This window comes from Carex rostrata, chromosome 8 (genome assembly GCF_964058835.1).
Source record: "Carex rostrata chromosome 8, lpCarRost1.2, whole genome shotgun sequence".
NCBI classification, from domain to species: Eukaryota; Viridiplantae; Streptophyta; class Magnoliopsida; order Poales; family Cyperaceae; genus Carex; species Carex rostrata.
The window spans coordinates 11,650,238-11,668,054 of NC_135925.1; the positions used below are offsets into that span (position 1 = coordinate 11,650,238).

Consider the following 17,817-nt stretch of genomic DNA (forward strand, 5'->3'; position numbering starts at 1 on the left):
ATTTTACTTTATGATTATAGTTTTGTTATCGTCATAATGATTTTTTTTTGTTCTCTCTCGATTAATTTTACTTTGTTTAGAAATATTTGTATATTTTTTTGTATCATTGAAAATATTGTATTTAGATCGAATGACATTATGTGCAGACAAACTGACGAGGGAAAAGTATTACGTGACAAATTTTGACATATGAGTTTAATTTATGTCATTGTATTGAGGGTGAAAAAAATTAATCTCTCTCTACGAAAAGAGGGGTGCGTTGTAATTAATTTATTGTACAGGCCAGATTAGTTAGTTTTTATCTCAATACAAATGTCAGTCAGCGATTGCTAACTGACTCGAAAAAAATCCATCAAAATTAATATTTTCTACCATGGACATCTTAGATATTACACGCGTGCTTTAAAGGCAGGAACAAAGTCACGAATATACTATAAAAATAGGACAAATTTTAGGTTGAGAAATATATTATATTTGATTCAGTGTATTCTGATGTATGAGGATTAGTTTTAATTGACTCATATAATATATTTAGATATTTTGTCATATTTATTGATGATTTTTTAAAAACAAGCTGGTTATATTTATTAAAATTTAAAAATAAAGTGTTTGATTGCTTTTATAAATTATTTTGTTTTATAGAAACTCAATTTAATGTTAAACTTAAAAATTTAGATCGAATAATGGAACAAAATTTATAAATAGAAAATTTTTGAACCTCTTTAAAGAAAAAATATATTATACATCAAACAACATGCATAAATACTCTTGAATAAAATAGAGTATTGGAAAGGAAAATTAGATATTTAGTAAAAATGACACGATCATTGTTATTTCAAAATAATGCTCCTAAAATTTATTAGTCGGATGTCGTACTTTGTGTCACACATAAAATTAATAGTTTGCCCAGTGTCAATTTAAAAAATAAAAGTCCATTAGAAATTCTTTATCAACAAAAAATCACTTATGATCATATGATAGTATTTGGTTATGTTGTTCGTACAATAATCTTTTCGTCTATTTGACTAATTTGCAAAAACATACAATCATTGAATTTTACGATTTCTTCTACTCTTAAAGATATGTAGGTTCAAGTCAAATGGAATTATATTATTGAGAGCTTAGATTGAAGAAATCATGAAGACGTTTCTGAAGAACATAAATTGTAAAATCAGAAGCTTAGTGAAATAAGCCTGAGTCTGTTTAAACAGGAACAAACGTTACTAAAACGTTAGTAAAATGTTGTAACGTTTTTCAGCAATTCTTGATCAAAACACAGAGTGAACCTAAAACGTTGTAACGTTTCTAGAAACGTTATAACGTTTTAGAATTGTCAGAACTGCCGAGCTTCAGAAACAATCTGAAACGTTACAACGTTTTTGCAAAACGTTAGAACGTTTCAGATATGTCAGAACGATAAAAACAGCTGTACCAAATTCAAAATTGAGTCACAAACGTTATAACGTTTTGAGAAAACGTTGTAACGTTTTAATTAATTTTGAGCTTCAAAAATCCTGTTTTTGATCAAGATTTTTACAGAATAAAACGTTATAAAAACGTTATAAAAACGTTATACAATCGTTGTAACATTTTTGATCTTTGGCTGAGCTGTTAGAAAATTAAAACCCTAAAATCGTATTTGAACTAAAACGTTGTAACGTTTTATGTCAAATAGCTCATTCTGGAGCTGACACTATAAATAGTTGATTGGGATCTCTTCTCAAAGTATCTCAGCCGATCCTAATCATTTCAAAAGTGATTTTCTGAGAGCTTAGCCTACTCCATTGTTGTGAGAGCTTAAAACTTCAAAATCTCTCAAGCAACCTCAAACCTACTTCACTAATCTTGATATAGATTAGGTTAGAGTGATCTATTGAGTGTTTCTCTTGTGTTCTAGACAATCGAGACCTTATTCTCATCTCTTTGAGTTGGCCGTTTGACTTCCCGCTTGGTGTGTAAGGGCTCAACGGTTCACAAGTTGTAATCCTTTCGTATTGAGTAATAGAAAGGCGCACCACACAAGGTTGCGAAGCCCCGGAGACGTAGGCCTTTGTTTTGCCGAACTCTGTTATCATCCCGCGTGTCAAATTTCTCTAAACTCATCTATTTACTTTCAAATTGCAATTTAATTTCAGTTTTTGATCAATTAAAGGTGCCCCTTAGTACAACAGGTTATACAAGTTAAATAGAAATCAAAAGAAAAGACAAACTTGATTTTGTGTCACAAAAAACTATCTTTTAGGGTACGCATATTATAAAAAGAGTTATAAATATTATGATCAATTAATAAAAAATATATATATTTTCAGAGATGTTACGTTTTTTTGAAGATGAACCATATTTTAAGGGGAAAAAAAAGCAATTCATCAAACGTATACAAATAATCAAAATAACAATATAGTAATGTCTTACTTGGATGATTTGAATTTTGTTCCTATAAATAATCATCAAGTTAAAATTAATAATCATAAAGATATTGAAATTAATAGTGACACTAGAGAAAGTGAAATTGAAGAGGACACAACAGTTAGAAGGTCATCTAGAGTATCACAACCATCAACTAGACTTAGAGATTATGTGTTCTATACGGTACAATATCTAATAGAAATTTTGTTTCATATAACAATATTTCAACTGAATACTATACATTTCTCACTGGTATTGAAAAAGAATCAGAACCAAAAGATTACCAAGAAGCAATGAAGAGTTTAATTTGGCGCAAGGCTATGAATGAGAAACTAAAAGCCTTAGAACAAAATGAAACTTGGAAGATTGTTCCATTGCCCAAAAATAAAAACCCCATTGGTTGTAAATGGGTATATAAACTCAAATATACCAGTGATGGTACTATCGAAAGATATAAAGCTAGACTCGTAATCAAATAATTTACTCAAACCTATGGCACAAGACCAAAATCACGACATGACACGTTTTTTCCACTCTAATAGAGCACTCTCTTGGTGAAATTGAAAAACCGTGCAAAAACAACATGATCTTGACATGCCATAATTACTCCGGAAGGTTAAAAGGATTTTTATACACTAATAAATAAACATGTCAAGAGTAAATGAATAAAAATCCGTATAAACATGCCATAGTAGACATGTTTAATCTGGAAGGTTAAAGGTCATCAGTTTACAAAATTCAAATTAAATAAAAATATAATTGAAAACTGAGTTATTCTAATTAATCGAATAAATGTTTAAAATTATATTAGAAAGGAGAAATGAAATGAGAGAGGTTATTTATTTTTTGGGACGTGATACGAGTACCCGTACTCTCATCCCTCCATTATCCTCCCAATTTTATTTGTTCAATCTCATCCACATTTCTCATGATCTATAAGGAATTTTGCGAATCTAAAACCACAAACGTCTTCTATGCAATTTTATCTTTCAAATGAGATCCATGATGATATACTTTCGAGCTCGTCATCACACAAGTATTTATACCTCGTCATTTAAGTATTTATCAGGCTTCTAAATAGCTAGCTATAGCGGCGCTATAGCTTTTCCGGACCATAAACGCTAAGCTATGAGATAAAATTGCGCTAACTCAGCTACGACCGCTATAGCTATAATAGCTGACCGCTATTACCGCTATATGAGACCCGCTATAGCTACCGCTATGCTACATGATTTTTTTTTGCAATTTATATGGACTTCTGTACTTCTATTCTTATTTCTAATGCTACATGGTCTTCTACGATAAGTATACTAAACCAAACTATATGCTTCTATTTTTATTTGTGATTTATTCTATCATTTTATATCGAGAAATATTCAAATCCTAATTCTTCATTTTGATTACTCTTTTTATAGTATTCATTTGTAAAATTATTATCGTTTGTTTCAATTGAAAACTGATTTTGATTATTATTATAATTATAAAATATTTAAATATGTATATTGACTTCATTTACCGTATAAAATTAATTACTCTTTATCTATTATAATATGTAATACCATGAAGTATAAACTATTAAATAATGTTACTTTTTAGATTTTTTTTCCTTCTTATTTGCATAATTGATAAAAAGTATAGACTTAGATTAGTTGTCATTTAGTTGTTACATCAATTCTCTAATATTGATTATGTTGATAATTAGTAGAAATATAGAATATAAAGTTTGAAAAGGGAAATCGCTATGTGTGATAGCTTCCGCTATAGCTACGCTATTCGCAATAGCTTTTTTTTTTGGTCTCCCCGCTATGCCGCTATAATCGCTATTTAGAACCTTGGTATTTATACATAGTATTTTTCACATATGACACTGCTGACATTTAAAAGTATTAATATCAAGTATTACAAGTATTTATACCTATGTGGTCAACTATTTTTGTTAGAGAAAGGTTGACACAGGGACGATTAGGGAAATGTGATGCGGAGATGCGGGGTTCACGATTAGGGATAAAATACTTACAAGTATAGGTGTAAATACTTGTACGATGAGGTATAAATACTTGTGCAATGAGGTATAAATACTTGTGTGACGATGAATTCGAAAGTACGTCATTATGGATCTCATTTTAAAGATAAAATTGCGTAGAATACATTCATGGTTTTAGATTCGCAAAATTCATCATAGAACGTGAAAAATGTGAAAGATATTGAAAAAAAAACCCACCTCTAAAAACGTGTATGATTATTTTCCCATGTAGTTTGAGTGGTCCCTCTATATAGTTATATCAAGTTAGACATGCTAGTATTAATTTACTATCTTTCAAGTATTTATACTTATGAATTTAATTAAACTTGGAAGATCACAGTGTTGTGAATAAATTTAATTAAACTAGTTAGTTAAGTTAGTTTATGAAAAGTTAAAATCTGTTTAAGAGATGGGGGTACAATGCGGGTACTGGAGTGTGGGGATTTAAATAATTATTCTTATTTTTTTTGGTGGAAAATATTTTGTTGGAGAAATTGAATATTTAGAAGTTTTTGATAAATATGATAAAACTATTTTAATTTAAAATTTTTAAAAAAAAGTATTTTGATGAATATATAGATAATTTAAAATATATCGATACTCTTCTCGTTACCCCACTTGCAGTGTAATTTAAGAAGTATATCAGAGATGATCCGCGTGTAAATAGAATTTCGATGAAAACGTGATATACTGCTCTTGAGTCTTTGAATCTTTGATTTTCTTGTCCCAAAAGAACGTGGAATTAGAGGAAGATTAAACCGATCTAGGTTAAAAGAACCTTTTCCGGTCTACGCACCGTGGCTCAAACAAAAGTCTAGGGTTTCCTCTCTCCCTGTCTCTCCCGTTACCAAAAAACCCTAAATCTAGCTTATCTATTGACATCCTACCCCTCATGGATACTGATGGCTCGGGCGGCGGATTCCACCGCGACGAGACGATCTCCGCTGTAGACGAAGATCAATTCTACGGAGACGATGAAGACTACGACGATCTATACAACGATGTCAACGTCGGTGAGGGTTTTCACCACTCGCTCGCCGGAGAAGCTGCGCCGCCGCCACCAGTCCAGCCTCCTCCAGCTGCGGCTGCCCCGACGACCGTCTCAGCTCCGCCGCAGGAGCAGAAGGTTCAGATCCCGGGCGTTGCCACCGGTGAGGCGAAGATAGAGAGGCCGAATCAGGCTATCTCAGCTCCAGTTGTAGCCCAGACGCCACAGGTTCAGGGAAATCCTCATGATGGCTTTCAGAGACAAGGAGCCATGGGAGGAGGGCACAACGGTGGTGTTAATGGCATCGGAGGAGGTGACAATCTCGCAGGTACTAAAAAGTAAATTTAGATGTCACTTCTCGAGGCTGAGCTGACTTTAGAATGTTTTGTTGTTTTTCCTTTTCTTTTATTCATGTATAATTTGTTTTTTAAAAGATCCTTTTGAATATAGATTTGCTTAATTGAGATTGAACACAATCTGATAGTTTGCGTATGGTCTTTGCAAATATCAGCTCGTAGAAAGATAATGGAAGTATAATAATTAGCTAGTGTTTGTAAAGGAAGTGACAAAACTAAGTAAATGGTAGCTTTGTCGCTTAATTTGTTCTAAATCATGATCTACACTTTTGCCCATTAGATCTCTAACAAATTAATTGAATTGCACCAGGGTCTAATGGGTATGTAACATGATTGAAAGTAATTTTGTTTAGAGTAATTTCTTACTAGGATATCTATAAGCTAGCACTAGAAATTTTTGGGGAATAAAGATCTTTATACTTGAGTCGTTTTCCTAACACTGGTCAACTTCTGCTTAGTACACTCTATAGCAAAATGCCTGACTGTATCTAATATTTATTATAGGGACAACCCTATTTGTTGGCGAGCTCCAGTGGTGGACTACAGATGCTGATCTTGAGGCAGAGCTGAGCAAGTATGGCCAAGTAAAGGAAGTACGGTTCTTTGATGAGAAAGCAAGTGGCAAATCCAAGGGCTACTGCCAGGTTGACTTCTATGATCCTGGAGCAGCTTCTGCATGCAAGGAGGGGATGAATGGACATATGTTTAATGGACGCCCTTGTGTCGTGGCGTTTGCCTCCCCTCACACTGTCCGACGAATGGGTGAACAACAGGTCAAGAACAGCCAGGTCATGGGAAATCAGTCAACAGCTATGGCACCAAAGGGTCAGGGGCCAGTACCTGGTGGTGGGGGTGTTGGTGGTGGGGGTCGTGGTGGTCCCATGGGCGGGGGCAATAATTTCGGTCGTGGTGGTGGTGGTGGCGGTATGGCCGGTGGTAATATGGGCGGTGCAGGTGGTGCTGGAGGGAATTGGGGTGGTAGGGGTGGTATGGGGAATCGTGGTCCCATGAATATGAGAAACCGGATGGGACCTATGGGTGGCAGAGGTATAATGGGAAATGGTGGTATGGTCGGACCGCCCCCTCTTGTTCCCCACCCTGGCATGCTAGGTCAAGGGTTTGATCCCACTGGTTATGCTGCAGCTGCCATGGGCAGGATGGGTGGATTTGGTGGATTTCCTGGAGGTCCTGCATCTGGTCCGTTTCCTGGTCTGATGCCTTCGTTCCCTCCTGTTGTGGCGCCTCATGTTAACCCTGCTTTCTTTGGTCGGGGAGGAATGGCTGGTGCTGCAGCAGCTGCTGGTGGAGTTGGTGGTATGTGGGCGGACCCCAACATGGGTGGTGGTCAATGGGGAGGAGAGGATCAGTCGAGCTATGGTGATGATGCCGCCTCAGACCATCAGTATGGTGGTGAAGGTAGCCATGGCAAGGAGAGGGGGGGGCCTGACCGGGACTGGCCTGATAGACGGTACAAGGATGACAGAGAGAAGGACATGTCTCATGGTCAAGACTGGCCTGATAGGCGGCACCGGGATGAGAGGGAGATGGTGCGTGAAAGTGACCGCGACTGGGACAGGGATGGTGAGAGAGAAAATTACAAAGAAAAGGAGAGAACTAGGGACAGGGGACGGGAGAGGGGGGAGAGGGACAGAGACCGTGACAGGGAACGTGACAGGGATCGTTACAGGGAAGAGAGGGACCACTACCGGCACAGGGACAGAGATGCTGATCGTGGCGAGGATTGGGACAGGGGCCGCTCATCAGGCAGAAGCAAATCGCGTGAAGCGGAGCATTCAAAGCGGAGGCGGGTCTCGCCAGAGTAAGATCTGGCTACAACTGCTTTTAGGTGTATGACTAAATCGGCACTTTTGGGGGCAAGCTTTCTTTATCTTGTTGAGTAGCCTGTTTTATGTTCTTGGCCGGCAGGATGTATTGGTAGCTTTGTAGCCTTGGAGAATCTACACTCTGGTTAGATGTAAGTCCCCCCTTTTGTATTGAATTAGATTTATGTGCCCATTTTTTGTGTGTATAGTTTCTATCATCTTTATGTACATAATCTTTTGTAAATTTTGAAAGTTCTAGGAAGTTATGTACAAGAATGTAAACTGAGCTCAGCTTTTTTAATGAGGTTCAATGCATTCTTGCCTTCTTTGAAAGCATCATATCCTTACCTGTTTTTTTGACATTCTTTTTGTAAAAGATAAGGTAGTTGTAATTTTTGGAAACTATATATGCACGGGGTGTGCATGGTTCTGTAATAAGGGAACTCATTTTGTTGCATTCTAGAGGGGCTTTCTTGATCTTTGACGCAGCACACAGATTGAGCATCCTTTAACTTCACATGATAGAGCATTAAGAAAGGTGTACATTTACTGGTCTGTATTCCTGTTTTCTAGGGGTCATAAAATTTTGTTATAGCACTGGGTGTAACAATATGTAAATCTCTGTAGCTACAAAGGAAGGTTGTTTTTGTATAGTAATTTATAATTAGAGTGCAAGTTGTAACTATGGGAGAGCAATTCATTTTAGCAAAGCTCTGCATGATAATGTACCTGTTCTAATAGGGGTCTTTTATTCAACAATGTACATGAACAACTTTGTACTAATTATTATCAGCTCTGTACTAATTTTCTATTTTATGCACCTTGTAGGAGTATGCTCTAGAAGCCATAAATAGAATGAAAATATAGTTGCTTTCCTATTTAGAGCATCAATTTCCTATTTGCTATTAATTTCCTCAAATAAACCTGTGATAGCTAAACATTCTGCAGCCATATTAATAGCCATATGGTTCTTGTTTTGTACCATGTAAGCACTGGACTGTTTTGCTCATTAGGTTTTATTTTGATTCGGTTTGTCTTGCTGATTTATGTAATTTGAGCAGTTATAGTATTCCTTGCCAACATAAACTAAAAGACCATGTTGATGATATGCAGGTAAAAGCTTACTTTGGGAATAAAACAAGCAGAGGTTCTCTTCTCTGGCTATTCATCCTGCTGCTGGCTCGTGTTATTAATGTGCTTTCAGACTTAATTGCGATGAGTGAATTGAATGTATCATGCCCCTAGACTATGGTGCCTATTTTCATTTTTGTTAAGCTAAGAAAGTTATTTGACTGTATGGATGTGTAACTTTTGTTTTCCTTCTCTTGTGGATATCCGTAATTTAGGCTTTTATGTGGTGATTTGTAGCATTTAATCTTTATCAGCTATAGGAGGTACTATTGCAACTTTTGTTTGGCCTATGTTTTAGTGAGGCAATGGTGTATGTAGGAAGTAGATCGTTGACCCCTCTTTTTTATCCTTCTCCTGAAATTTGTGTTTTTCTGTATATTCTGTTTATTCCTTTTCTGTAATCGAGATAGATTCATTTGTGTTTAGGATCATTTGTACATATTCTTTGGTTCTCTTTTATTTTCAGTCTGTTATTCAGGATAGTTCTATACTTATATCAGAAATACTGAACCATGTGCCCATTGTACAGAATTGGACCAACATTTTTCTAAGCTGTCTTTGGTTTTAATGTTACATCTTTGACTTGTGAATCAATTTGCCTTTCTGCGTTTTAGTGATATATTTTGCCTTGTTTTTGTGGTTCGTAACATTGGTCCTGAATTTTGCGTGTTGTTAGGTAGTCAAAACATAGTATAATCCTGGTTTTGCCTATGGTTATGGTAAACATTCATACGCAATAAATAGCCTCTATTGAATCTTATCATTGTGCGTATAATAAAAATTGGCAGCCCAGATTTAAAGAAATATATATATCTTATCATTGCACTCTTGACTTCAGCTGCTCAGTAACAAAAAGAAAAAGAAAAGACAGCAATCCGCGCATGTCTATTGAATGACAAAATTTGAATGCATTTTACACCAGGGGCTCAACAACCTCTTTTATTTGTTCCGCATTTCTGTGTAAGATGAGCCAGAGCCATTTTTTTTCATAGAAAGACTGAATGATTGGCTCCAGCGACACATTTGTAATAGCCTAATAGTCCTTACTATTAGCTTTTTTCCGATCCACTTTAAGCATAGAAAATGTCCATCTAATCATGAAAAAAGCTAATAGTAAGGAAAGAGGCTCGCAGTCTAATCATCTTAATCATGAAAAAAGCTAAAAGTAAAGAAAGAGGCTCGCAGTCTAATCATCTTAATCATGAAAAAAGCTAATAGTAATGAAAAGATGATTAGATGGACATTTTCTTTGCAACAAGGAAAATGTCTATCTAATCATCTTTTCATTACTATTACTCTTCTGAGATAATAATGCAGACTGAAGCTCGCAGTCTAATCTATACATAAATATAGAGACAACTTTTGTGCAGTGAACAAGACCTCATTGCATGGTAGGTTTTGTAAATATTATGCAGAAAACATTTGGCTATTGGGCATGTTTATTCTGTTTATGCTCCCTCGTAAAAAAATTTTCATTTTTTTTTGCATTCAGCAATTTCATGTTCTAATTAGAATCTTGCATACCTACCGAATAAATTGGTCTAACAATTTTACATGAAAATCCTTCCACTATGTAGACTCACGAAAGAAGAAAATAGAATTAGATCAAACATGAGCACATTGCCATTATCCCATTCAATCTTGCTCCATGAACTCATCTGAAATTGCATAAGTTAAAGCATATGTTCTTGTCTATATAGAGACGGCTCATGCCTATCCATTGCAAGTTCTAGTTTTGATAAAGAAGCCACACCAACCAGCAGAAATCTTTAAACAAAAAATACAGGGATTGTTAACAAAAAGGAGCCGTAGAATGACGCACGCAAACATGATTGTGCCAAAATGAATCCATGTCTTCTCGTGCTTGAGTTACATCACAAGGTTAGAATTTTTAGGATGACAACACCAAAGCTTGGAGGCGAAGTCTTTCTCGAGCAACCGTGTCAAGCAACTTTTCATCAGGGTTTTCTTTTGCAGCAGCAAGTGCTGACAAGTAAGCTGCTATCTCCTCTTCCATCTTATCCATGTCTATTTCACCTATATCATCCTGTTTTAACAATAACATTAGCACCAATAAAAGTTACAGCTGGGAAAGGGCCAATAAAGCATATGCTAGTTGTTCTTGATGTTGTACACAGTCAATGGCAACTAAATCCCGATAATCTCACAATTAGAGTCATCTATATTACATACCCACATAATACATTAACTGTACTTTTAAAGAAGGTACTATCATTTAAGCCCCCACAAAAAGAGGAATAAGTCTTTTGCTTTGGGAATGGTAGTACTATCATTTACACTCCACCACTGATAGTACTATCATTTATAGTACTCACAAAAAGAGGAATAAGTCTTTTACTCTTAAAGAGGAACACACCTGTACACCTCCCCTCTTGTACCCAACCTGCCCTCCTTTTTTCAATTTTACCTCAAGAAAAAAAAAATAACCAGCAACAGAAGTTGGGGCCTAACCCAGCTTAGTGTCAGTTCCTGGGACTAAGTCTGCCAAATCAGGCACAACTGTCTGAAGAACTCTGTAAGAAGAGCCACATCTTAATCCCTAGGTTCACTGGGCTCAAGGCTAAGTTTGATTTTGTATAAAGCATTTAACAGTACTATTTCTTAGCCTGAATCAATTTTCCACAAAACATCACTTGGCTTTAATTCTGAGTAAAATTTATATAGATGCTTTGCATGTCATGTGCAGTGACAAACACCTGATTTTGAGATGCATAATGTTAAGAAACAAAACACTTACTTCAAATTCCATTGGCTCGCACTCTAGATATGAGACTGTCCCGCCGTCTAAGCAGACATCAGAATTATTTGGTGCCAACTTTTCAAAGGCCTCCATTAAAACAGATATCTCATCTGACATGTGGTCCACATTTCCTTGTAGTTCTTCAACCTTCATGCTAGACATCTTTCCCTCCCATTCCAGCTTCTCCAGTGCTGCTTGCTTGTCAGCAAGTGCTATCTTAATATATAAAGAAAAGAGAAGGAACTAATCGTTATTTGTTAAATTTTATACACTTCATGGTGTAATACATAGGTGCAGCCCTGTGCAGGTGCTCTGATAGTACAAAGAGATTACATCATCTCTTCTGTGCATTTTGTCAAGTTTTGCGGCCTAATTAGGGCTTATGAGAACCCAATATCCCAGTTTTGCCAAACTTGAGAGCACCCAAAACCAAAATCAATTGCTCAACACTAGTATATTTTGTGGGTTTCATGAACTGAGTATATTGTTTGCCTCTTTCCAAGAAAATTATAATAAACAAACATGCCACTAAAACAATAAAGTTTCATTGCTTATTCTGGGACTATTCTGGTACAGCACAGCTAGTTAGGTATAGCAGGAGCTATGCATGAAAAAAGGCACTTTACCTTGGCCTCATTTAATTCAGAACTAGCTGATATAACCATAAATTCCTTCTCTTCTAGCTGGCGTCTGACATCCTCAAGTGCATCACTAACCGTGCTCATCTGGTCAATTGAGTTATGTGCCAATTTAAGTGCCTCTTCCTTTTCAACCAATTTCTTCTCCATTTCACTTACCTGTCCTTGCAACAAGACTAATTCTTCTCTCTCCTTCTTCAAATTTCTTGCAGCCAAAGGCTTAGATGCACTAGAGTGAATGCCATTTGGAGCTTTCTTCATTGTTGCAGCAACTTCGCTAGGGCTTTTCTGTTTCTTTGCTGAGATGCTCTTGGTTCCTTGAACTGATCTCGTAGTTGAGACCTGGACAAACATAGATAATGTATTGCTTAACTAAGTTAAAAGCAAAGTTAATTTATTTCAAAGAGATATCAACAAATAAATGTAAAGCCTTTTTTTTCATTTCTAGAAATAAAAGAAGTAAAGACTCGAGATTATTGGAGAAGTATGATTGTAATTTTGAAAAATTGAAGGGCCTTGAAAATGGTTATCTATAAATTTGTAGCCTTGAACTATGCAACCTGAGCTCAAGATGAACTATACAAAAAGGCCTTCACTATTTCAAGCCTACGAATTTACAACTTTTACACTCCACCACTGAACTTTTTGTGTGTAGCTGATTTGACATATATAATAAGAGTTGGGTGCTGGGATTAGATTCAGGGCTTTGCAATACTGTCAGTAATAATTACTGAGAACAAAGGCAAGAAACGTGATATGGAAAATGTCAGTCAGGTCTTTCTGTCGAACAAGTTATTTTAAGTTTGTAATTAATATATGGTTTCAAAAATTAGTACCTTTTTAACTTGTGAAGGAGCTGGAGTATGTACCATTGAGGCCCGCCTTGTAAACCCTGGGTTTGGTTTTTTATCCTATGGACAGAGAAAATGAAAATATGTTAGTTCAGAGATGAAATGCAAAAAAAATAAATTGGCGGGGTGGCAATAAAGTGGTATAAGGTTACTCAAACCGTTGTGGGTTTATTCCTGTTGGTTAATTCATTCAACCAATCAGAAAACAAGGTACCAAGAAATCAAGATTAGGTAAGAAACCATTAGGGTTTCAATGAGAGGGACCATCTCAACGAGGTTCTTGAAGAGAAGCTTGTCGACATTCTCTCCACCCTTTCTCTTGGCGACGGAGGTGGTGGTGGATGGAGGTGCCGGTGGAGAAGAAGTAGATGAGACGGAGGAAGAAGAAAGCGGTCGCTGCCGATTATGGGGCCCTCGATCTGGCAATCCCCTTGACTTGAGCGATCTCTGCTGCGTCTTTTGCATCAGAACGAATAGTTTTTTTTCTTTTCTTTTGTTTTCAAAATTTTCCTTTTTTTTGTCTCGTGGGATTCGATACTATCAAGTTCAAAGTTTGAAGTTTGAACCTCTTTCGAAGGACTTGCCAGGGGCAAAGTTTTTAGCCTCGAACAAAGAGACGAAGAGGCACCTATTTTTTACGTGAGCCTGGAACTGATACGGTGTATAAGTCCGTCGTTGTAGAAAGAAATGTTCAAACTTGAAAGACGGATCTGACTATTATACGATTCTTGATCCGGGTGCATTCTCAATAGTAGCCAGGGACGGCCTCAAGGCGCAAATTTTTAAATCGATAACTTTATTTTAAAATGTCAGACTGATTATAATATTATTATTTTCAAGGGTCCGTGTCTATGGAGATTTTGTAGGAATTCAGATCCAGTGTGATACGATAGCTGACCGAGTGAAATGAGATCTGAGCCATTAGCCATCAGTTTTAAACTGGCACGAATCTTAAAACGGATTTTGTAGTGGTACCGCAATGCATCTGTTTGTGTACCCAAATTGTGAATTCTAATACAGGCCAAGTCAAACGCACTTTAAAAGTTGATCATATAAAATTTTTATACCGAGTGTGAAAGTCAATTTACATTATTTATAATAATTTACTCTAAACTATGTAAAACTTATGTGTAAGTACATGAATTTTGATAATAAACATAAGGTGCCTATGAATATCTTGGATAAAAATGAAAATAAAAGTGATTATATTTGTCTTACTAGATCCGCTATTGATTTTGATTTTTGACCAACCGTTCTGATAATAATAAAAAATTTGATAATAAACATAACATGCCTATGAACATCTAATAAAAATGAAAATGAAAATGATTCTCTTTTTGTCTTAATCCGCTATTGATTTTGATTTTTGACCAACCGTTCCGATAATAAAAAAAATTAAAATAAACTGTGATGTTTTCATTGGATACGTGACGGTGACAATCAAATTCTTAAATGCACGGTGCCGAATTATTTATTGTTGGAATTGATTTTGCTTCATTTAAAACAACTCTGAGCAGATTAATTAACCTTTCTATATTGCGGTCCTGTCCTATGCAATGCACACTTACCCAATTCATTATCCTACCCAGTAGATTCGCCGGCAGGTCTAATCTGTTTATATCCAAAAGGCAAGCTAGTGTTGTGTTGATCGGTTCGGTTCGGTTCGGTTCGGTTGAACTAGGTAAATTAAAGTTATAGTTCGGTTTTAAAAATAGAACTGAATCGAACCGATTTAGTATTGCAATCGAACAAAACTGAATCAAAATTTTATTTTGGTTTATTCGGTTCAAATCGACATATATTATTATTTTTATTTAAAGCAATTGATTTCTAATAAACTGAAATATATTAAGAAATAAATTGGGATATTAAGAAATAAACTGGGGAGGTCGGGACCAAATTCATAATATATAAAAGTTCGGTCAGTTTGGTTTTGAAAATTTCCAAACCGAACCAAATCAAAATTAATAATTCGGTTTTAAAAAGTAAACGGAACCGAACTATTAAACCAAAAAACCGAACCATTCAATCCAAACTAATTCGGTTCGGTTGAAAACCGACTAAATCGGATCCAATAAACACCCCTACAAATCATTAAAGAATTTTGGACCTAAATCCCACAACAGGCCTTTTTGGTATTCCAAGCCCGAGAAATCTTTCTTCTTCTTTTCCATAAATAAATAGCGTTTGTTAACTGGCCAGGAAGGCTTAATTTAAAAGAATTGATTATCAGCAAAATTCCCAATTCGGCTTCTACAATTTAAACAGAAATACAGCCCAAAAATACTATTTACATCCTGGGAGGTTTGAATGAAATTATTGTTTCGCGGCACCTGGGTAGAGTCCCTATGTCCTAGAGTAATCCATTTTTTTAGTTTTGATCCGAACAGATCAGAAATTTGAGTCAATTAAACCCGTAGAGGAACGCACAAGTTCCTTTAGGGCCTGTTCGGCCGAATCACTATTCACGTGGGAAAAAAAAAATTCAGTTGAACTGAATTTTTTTTTCCCACGAAAACAGTGTTTTTCAGTTCAAATTCCGTGCCCGCGCCCATTCCCATTTGTCGGCCGAACAAGCCCTAGAGCTTTAGGGTGTGCTCCACAAAATCCACACGGAGAGGAACAGAAAGGAAGAGGAGGGAAGGAGGCAGCTACGGTTTTTCTCGCTACAGTAATTTCTACACTCCGATTTAGGAGGTACAAGTTTGGAAGATTTGTATATAGCGTTACCCTCGCTACAGTAGCATCTTCTCTCCTTCCCCTCTCCGATCTTGTTTCTTCTGGAGTGGGTGAACGGCCAGGGCAGCCCGCATTTGTCTGCTTTTTCCATTCATTCTCGTTCCTTTCCTTTAGGCCCTGTTCGGCCGCGTTACTGTTCCCGTAAAAAAAAAAATCAGTTCACGGAAAGAGTACTTTTCAATTCAATTCTTATGTCCACCGCTCGTAAGGTGCTCGTATGACCAGCTGTCCCTCGTGGTCCACAGAGCTAAACTCTTCTGGAGAAATTCGCCAAGAAGAGAAGAAACGCCGAAAAATATTACCGAGTCACCAAGGATGAACGGAGGATCTAAGGAAACCAATTGATTCATGCCTATTCTCAATTGGAGGCTGAACAGGCCCAAAATAAAGGTGTTTGTACCCCTATCTAGAGCACAACCTTAATATTCGCGTTAGAGTAGCTTGGATGGTCTAAATCAAAACTAAAAAATTGTGTTATTTTGGGAGATCAAAATTTATTTGGGGGTAGGATGTTCATCGGTTCAGTTAACAAAAATAAAATATATAGTGAAGTTTTATTTAGTTTATAAAAAGAAAACTAATCAACCGAACTGAACAAAACAAAATATAAATTTTGATTTGTTCGATTAAAACCAAAATAATTTTTTTTATCATAAATATAAAAACTTTGTTTGATTCGGTCTAACTGATTGTTAACCGAACCAATCAAATATACACTATGTTGTAATTTTTGAATTTTTTTAAAATGCTTGGTTCAAATGGAAGTTGTTCAAAAAATTGTGATCGGTTCAATTTAATCGATTTTAAAAGTTTCTAAATCAAACAATTAAACCGGTTACAAAAAATAAAATTAATTCGACCTCTCTCGATTCAGTTTGGGTGGGGGGCACAGGAATCCTTATCATCTTGACTCATGCTGATCTCTAGTAAATTAAAGAAAAAATAAAATAATTAAGATCATGATAATTATTAAAATAGTAGAAGATAAGATATGTCATTTTAGAACAATATATAGAGATCCGATTTAGGAATGAGGACAATTGTCCTCCATAGCTGATGGAAACAATTATAAATATTAAAATTCCAGTATGGCGATTACCGAATGAGATTTGTTGGACCTCAATGTGCCGTGTGTCATGTATTTGTTTATATTAAACATACTATCACTAAACTTTAATATTGATTAAACCGGTGGGGGGCATGAAAGGTGACGTTTTGATGTGCTGCATCTGTAGATAATAGGGAGAATTTCATATATACCCCTCAAAAATTGTGAAATTACGTATTTACCATTCAAATTTCTACAATTACATATTTAACATCTAAAAATCTAATAACTCACCTATTTACCCAGCTAATCAAAAGTCTATTTTCCTTCTTTGTCACTTCTCCTTTTGCTCACTTTTTTTTTTGATGTAATTTTTCATTTTCACTTAAACTTTCTCCTCATCTCGTCTCTTCTGCTTAAACTCGGAGAGAAGGAACAATAGACTCGGATATAAGAATTCCAACTCTAACTTGATAGTCTAAAAACAAGGTAACCACTCTTAATTTTTCAACAAAATAACTTATACTAAATTCGACGCTAATATCGTAACCCGTTATCAAAGTAGTAACTGAGTTTGAGAATCTTTGTTTAATTTGTTAGTGACTCAATTTGGAATATCTGCTTTTAATTTTTTATACTAGGTATAAAGGAAAACGGTTCTAAGGAAAGAAAGAGAGGGTGCTAAGTTAATCCTTAATTAATTATAGTTTTAAAAAAATATATAATTAATTTGAGTTTTGAGTATATTTGATATATACTGAAATTATATTGGATAAATACGTGAGTTATTAGATTTTTAGATGGTAAATATGTAATTATCAAAATTTGAATGATAAATAAATATTTTTGAGAGGTATATATGAAATTAAACCGGTGTGGGCCGGGCATGAAAGGTGACGTTTTGATCTGCTGCATCTGGGCGATATATGTATAGTTTTTTTTTTGGATGAAAAGCCCTTAGGCGTATATATGTATAGTAGATAATAACTTGTGCATGCGAAATTAGAAAGCGGTCGGGTCCTTAATTATTCCAAACAATTTTTATTAATGATA

The 17,817-nt window shown here is 35.7% G+C and overlaps 2 protein-coding genes across 4 annotated transcripts; one reads left to right on the forward strand and one right to left on the reverse strand.

Moving 5' to 3' along the window:
* The first annotated feature begins 5,105 nt into the window (after positions 1–5,105).
* Positions 5,106–9,168, forward strand: LOC144557903 (RNA-binding (RRM/RBD/RNP motifs) family protein). Its single transcript, XM_078306550.1, has 3 exons — positions 5,106–5,745; positions 6,278–7,748; positions 8,710–9,168. Exons 1-2 carry the CDS (start codon positions 5,322–5,324, stop codon positions 7,594–7,596), a joined length of 1,743 nt encoding a protein of 580 aa, XP_078162676.1. The 5' UTR covers positions 5,106–5,321; the 3' UTR covers positions 7,597–7,748; positions 8,710–9,168.
* Positions 9,169–10,361: 1,193 nt separating this feature from the next.
* LOC144558139 (protein MICROTUBULE BINDING PROTEIN 2C-like) lies at positions 10,362–13,576 on the reverse strand. Of its 3 annotated transcripts, none has more exons than XM_078306879.1 (5): positions 13,242–13,576; positions 12,963–13,037; positions 12,115–12,468; positions 11,486–11,704; positions 10,362–10,774 (listed from the first exon to the last, which is right to left on the reverse strand). In XM_078306879.1, the coding sequence occupies exons 1-5, from the start codon at positions 13,440–13,442 to the stop codon at positions 10,619–10,621; spliced, it is 1,005 nt and encodes a 334-aa protein (XP_078163005.1). In that variant the 5' UTR covers positions 13,443–13,576; the 3' UTR covers positions 10,362–10,618. The 3 variants fall into 3 exon arrangements, with proteins under 3 accessions (XP_078163005.1, XP_078163004.1, XP_078163007.1); XM_078306878.1 differs by having other exon boundaries at positions 13,218–13,561; XM_078306881.1 differs by having other exon boundaries at positions 13,192–13,316.
* Positions 13,577–17,817: the final 4,241 nt, after the last annotated feature.